This window comes from Larimichthys crocea, chromosome I, assembly GCF_000972845.2.
Source record: "Larimichthys crocea isolate SSNF chromosome I, L_crocea_2.0, whole genome shotgun sequence".
Taxonomy (NCBI): domain Eukaryota; kingdom Metazoa; phylum Chordata; class Actinopteri; family Sciaenidae; genus Larimichthys; species Larimichthys crocea.
This window is the reverse complement of record NC_040011.1, coordinates 33,243,650-33,249,649: the sequence shown is the minus strand read 5'-3', so window position 1 is coordinate 33,249,649 and position 6,000 is coordinate 33,243,650. Positions and strand designations below refer to the sequence as shown.

Genomic DNA, 6,000 nt, shown 5'->3' with positions numbered 1-6,000 from the left:
GGTCACCACGGATACGTGATGACAGCTCAAGTCAGAGGCCTGTCTCTTGAAGGGGGTCACCCGGTCTGTCTGCCCAGAGGCCTGAGGCACATAAGGAAGTATGTAAGGTGAAAGAGTGAGTGCTGAGAGTGAAGAATGTGACCACTCGCTCTCTTAGGTTCTGGATCCATACTTAGCCTCAGACAGTGGTGGAAGGTGGTTACAACAGGCCTCAGTGCTAGCTATTGTGATTAGTCGTAACCAACATACTGTATATTGTAGTGTCATCACGTGATCAAATAGAGACTCGACATTGGACAGAATCAATGTATTACCCAACAGGGCATGTCTGTATATGAAAAAATACATAAAGAAAATAAGAATAGCTCATTCATTTACAGTTTTTATCATTTATTTAGAGTTCAGTTTAGTTATGTAATAGTTTATTTAAATGACAGAGGTGGGTTTGTCTTTTTTCAGGGCATATATAGCACATGGCACTATTTTTAATTGAACATTGGAGGGGCCTCCCCTGGCCCACCCCTGCCTGCACTGTTTATATTTACGCCCCTGGCCTCATGATTGTCTATGTGGAACTATATACACAATTTTCTCATATGTAATCACTTGTAGCCTACTAGCCTTACATATGTAAGGGTCAAAATGAACACATACACATATATACGCCTATACATCTACAGAACAAAGGCTTAATATGTGTGCACACCTCCCCACCTCATGCTCCAGCACCAGTGCGGCAGTGATAGCGTTAAACCCTCTCAGCCAGTCTCCACCTTTTATGTAAATGAAAGTGTGAGTGAGTGGGACCCGAGGCGGAGAGAGCGGCTCAGTGAATGGGGGTAGGGGGAAGAGGTGGTGTTGGAGGGGGGCGTGGGGGAGTTGCCTTCGCGGATCCCTGCGCTCACTAAGAAGGAGGTGTGTGGGTCCAGTGTGTCCAGTGTTTTGCATCTATTCGGAGGCAGTAGAAACGACAGTGCTGCCTCTTCGGATGCGAACGTGCAATCATGTCACGAGCGCGTGGACTGTGCAACGAGAGCATCTGAGTAATCCACTGAGGCGATAAGCAAGAGTCTACAGGAATAAAGCTATGGGGGGCCAGATAACGAGAAATACCTTTTACGGTAAGAAAATAAATATTTCCGCTCAGCTGTTTACCCCAACCGTGTCCATCTGACCTCAAACAGTGCTTCAGTGTTTAATTCATAGACGAGTACTGTCTGTGTCACTGTACAGGCTGTGTTATCAGGTAACCATACTGCCACTACAGCCCTATTCTTCGCTCACAGTTACGTCACTCCGCTAATTAGAATAGGGGGTCTCGAGACGCGCAGCTGTGTTAACTTGTCTTTTGATTAACGCCAAAAAAAACAAAAAAAACAAAAAAACAAAAAACAAAAGCACCTCCAACGACGTCAGCACCTCCTCGCGCTCTAACGCACGAGCCGTAGCCCGTGTTCAAAGTGCGGTAAACAGTGTGCTCGTGCGGGCTCCAGGAGCGTGAACATGTCAGTTTGAGTCAGTGAAGGATGGAAAGTTGTGGGGTTTCCCTCTGCTCTCCTCTGCTCTGCTGTGGGCTGAGCTGTGGTTTCCCCTCATTAATAAAGAGGCTCAGCTTGTGCAGCTGTGCTTCACCAAATCAATACATTGATTTCCTATTGCCTATACAGCATGCATCTCACATGAGGATTTGTGGCTGTAAGCAAACAGCTAACTCCACTGAATGTAAAGTGATTTGTTTTTAATGGTGACAATGAAGTGATGTTACGTTTTCTTTGTGTGTGGTAAAGGTCTTCACGGGGACCTTTGTGGCTTTACTGTCAGCACCCAGTGGGAGTCAACAGCTTCTTTGTAGGCAGGGGCGTCACAGCGCTTTAAAAAGTGGGGGTGTTCTAGGGGTGGCACATGAGCGAAATTATCTGCATTGATTATCGGGAAAATTAACCATATATATGTATAACTAGAAATAATTAAAATGCTCTGACCACTCAATCAACTTTGGCAAGTTATGTCTGCAGGATTACACAAAACCAACAGAACAGAGATGCACCAAACTTTGTGGAGGGATGGGGACAACAGTCTTAGCTTTCCAACGATATATGGCATGATTAGCTATGTAATTATAGCAGATGTGTATCTTACATGATTGCACATAAATAATGTTAGCTTGATGTTTCCCTCCTCTCACTACAACTCCACTTACTTGACACTTTGACTTGAAAAATGCTGTCTCTTCCTTTTAGACATGGTCTGATCATCAAACTTAGAAGTAGATGTCTGCAGATTAGCAAACCTTCTGTCAGTTACCATTAACTTGACTCGATGCTAAGTTTGTTTGCCACCTGGCTTGGTTAATATTGACTTAAATGTCACAAAGCAAGACATAGTTTTGTTAGTTACCGACAAAATTCCTCATTACTTACTGGTCAGATGACTGTTACAGCCTCTGCTCGCTGTCTGCTTCGTAATAAAGAAATGCAGATAGAGCTCTGAAAATTGTTTTATTTTTTTATTTTTCGTGCGGTGGACCTGGTGGGTTTGGTCAAATGGCTGTGATTGGCTGGATGGCCTGATGGATCTAACTGGACCAATGGGTTTTCATGTAGCCTATGGAGAACTGACGTGCGCTCCGTTTCAGTATGCTGGTGGACCGCGAGGACGGGTAAATGGTTTAAATCTCAGAAAAAGTGGGGGGGGTGAAATCGTCTTTTTGTAAAAGTGGGGGTGTCGCATCCCCCCCATCCCCCACGGGTGCAACGCCCGTGTTTGTAGGTTTATGGACAGAATGTAGGCCATCTTGAGGCCTTGGGTGTCTTATTTGATGCACCCTGTGGTGGCAAACAGAAATACCCATCATGATTTTTTTTTCTTCTTCTTGTTACAATAAAAGTAGTCCTTCCCTTCCTCTCTTTCTTCACTTACACGTTACAATATAATATCATTGCACGTGTCCAAAGTATGAGTCAGAGCTCTATGTATAGGATTATTAATGGCAAAGTTATTGTGATGTATATCTATATAAAAGAGAGCCTATGGGAGTTCAGTCAAGTCCTTGTTTCTACAGCCTCTGCTGGTCTTGGCCACCTGATCATTCTAATTAAAGCCCCCAAGATTAATCCAATTAGTTAAAGAGGGACAGACTAAGACAGTAGGGAGAGGCGGCTAGAGCTCCTTCTCTCCAGGATCAAGGTGAAACACTTTAAACAATTACTTTCCGTAAGGTGTGTGCACTCAAAAATTACCTAATTCACCGTTGGCTCAGAGTGTAAATATTTATATATGAACAGGTGAGTTCAGGTTTTCAGAGTGTGTAATCATCCTGTTGTTAAAAGATGGCAGGATCCTTTAGAACAAATACAGATTTCACTGTGACCACAAGGTTCAGACACAACTTTGGCATCATTTTAAATGTAATCACGGTGTGTCTTGCATTAGCTGTATGAGCTGGATCTAGTTGAGGCTCATGGTTGCAACATTTGCTGTTGTTGTAATCATTTCCTGGTGGATGACGATACCTGGCCTCCTTATCCTGCTACTGTACCACTGTACACACAGTGGGTAATCCACTTCTATAGAGAATGAACATTGTCAATGGGTCCACGCTTTCTCCATTGTTTTTGGTTGCTTATTTGTTTATTTGGTCCTCTCTATGTTCTTGCACGTGCCAGAAGTCCACGACATAGCTGTTCCCTCTAGCTAAGTATTTTCAATGGCTTCCTGCTTCATTGACTCTGTCCTTTTAATAGAGAATACGGTGTTCTGCATGCTGGCTCACTGATATGGCCACTTGACTGGAATGGACTTGTTAATTAATGTTATTAATTACACCACCCCTCTCCTGCTATGACAAGCCAAAATGTCAGCTTTGGAAAAGAAGTGGAGCCTTTGTTGGCAGCTTAACTTTCTATTTGTTAATATTTCCTGGATCTGGACCTCAAATTGCTCCTGATGGCTTTGCCGTGTGTATTATTGTGAGCACTTTGGATAAGGAGTGCTGTATCTCATCTGATGAGCAGCCTGCAGTGTGTGAATGGGTGAAGGTTTTCTACCAACTGCTGTAAAAGCAGTTGGTAGAAAACATACATGTACATAAACTGATATGTTGTACATATCAGTGCATATAGTTGGATTAAACTGTATAACTCAACTGGAAATTAGTATTTGACTCCTTTCAACTAAATACACGGTGAGCTGGTTTATTATTGTGACATATTATGCAATACCAACAAGGATTTTGTACTTTATCATGACTAAAACTTTACAGTAACACACAACCTGATTATCAGACAACAGAACTGACCTAATTTCTCCCTGTAGAGTGTTATGACTGCATGTGAAACACCTCGTTACTCATAATTATGCCTAATTATTCATAAATGACAGGATATTAAGGCCAGTTGCCTTAGTAGACCAATTAGAATCCAATATTCTATGAAGCTGATAATCACTGTTAGAAAAGTGTACAGGAGTCTGTTCATCCCAATGGGAAGTGGACAGGGTTAAGTACAGGCATTGCTATGGTGATCCACTCATACAAAGCATTTGAATGCTGTTGCTTCTTCCTGCAACTGAGAACAAAGAGCAACAATTAGGAACCTAGACTCATATTTGAACCCTTTCACTGATGTTTTCCTCCATACTCGTGTTTTCAGGAAAATGCAACAACTAAAACTTGAAACGATCCAGAAAACATGTAGGCGTGAGAAAGGTGCGACTTTACACAGGAACAGGTTATGCTTTCCAAAGTTGCACCTCTGCAGACTGTTGTTCTCAGGTGTGAAGCACCAGAGCACATCCAAACAGCTCTCGCCTAGTTGGTTGCATAATTGAGTCTGCCGAGTGTGTGGGTAGCTCCACTTGTGTGCTCCCGATTGACTGAAAGTGGGCCAGTGTCTGAGGCTGCACAGGCTGATTCAATGGAGCGTCTGGCTGCTTTCGACGTGAATTGGATTCAATAACTAAATGCAAAGCAGAGACTGAGCTGAAGAGGTGTCACATAACAAAGTAAAGTTTCTGAACCTCCTGGACTCATATGGGATCTCAGTGATGTCATGGGATGTGCCTCAGGTTATTGAACACCAAATAAAGATAATGGACGTTAATAGAGCGTGTATGCCAGTGGTCTGCCATTTTCTTCTTCCTCTTTCTCTTTGTGTGCACGAGAGCAAGAAAGACTGCTTTAATCAGATTAGGACAGTTGCTAGGGACTGACAGAAACATATGTCTCAGGGTCAGGTGGCATTGTTGAGTGTGTGTCGGTGTCGTCTAGATAATTCTTACTACGTCTGATTTAAGGTGGCTTGTTCTGGAGCAACAGTCACCTACATTAACACAGAGGTGGGGGTAGATCCCCTGCAACCCTAGCCTTCCTTATTGTCCAGCAAGCATGCTAAAGTGTGTGTGTGTGTGTGTGTGTGTGTGTGTGTGTGTGTGTGTGTGTGTGTGTGTGTATCCAGCCCTTTCATCCTCATGACAGGTCACCTTCAAGGCAGCACCCACATAATGACTTCCAGCCAGTACTGAATAGCATCTTGCCTCCTTTCAGTCAATACATGCTGCATATCATTACGCCTCTCCACCAGCCTGCTCTCTTTCACTGCCAAAGCAGCATCATTGGGTCACATTGTGCTCCATTGTACGCGGCCATGCAATATTATTACTTATTGATCACTGTTGTGTAATCACGCTCGTGAAGAGAATGCGGTAACAGCATGAAGACTAGTGGGCCGTAGTGGATGACGTCACCGTCATCTCCGCTGTGTCACGTTTCACTGCGAGGTCATCGCGGTGTGAATTATTGATAGCAAAGCGTCTCTACGGTATGTAAGCCCGGGGAAAGATACTAGAGAGAGATATTCCTTTAGATATTAAAGGAGAGTTATAGTCATAAATGTATTTTGCAATATATTTAACATGGTTAGGTTATGTGGACGGCATTTTGCACAGCTGAGAGACAAATCACCTCTTTGGGACAGTGACGTTAGTTGAGTTAAACTGAAAAAA

The 6,000-nt window shown here is 43.3% G+C and overlaps 1 protein-coding gene across 1 annotated transcript in view; it reads left to right on the top strand.

Moving 5' to 3' along the window:
- The first annotated feature begins 847 nt into the window (after window positions 1-847).
- The window catches only part of neurl1aa (neuralized E3 ubiquitin protein ligase 1Aa), a 41,083-nt gene continuing 35,930 nt past the window's right edge, over window positions 848-6,000 (top strand). Inside the window, exon 1 of the mRNA XM_010740522.3 lies at window positions 848-1,121. Coding sequence (XP_010738824.1) covers window positions 1,088-1,121 — 34 coding nt within the window. The 5' untranslated portion in view covers window positions 848-1,087. The remainder of the gene's footprint in view (window positions 1,122-6,000) is intronic.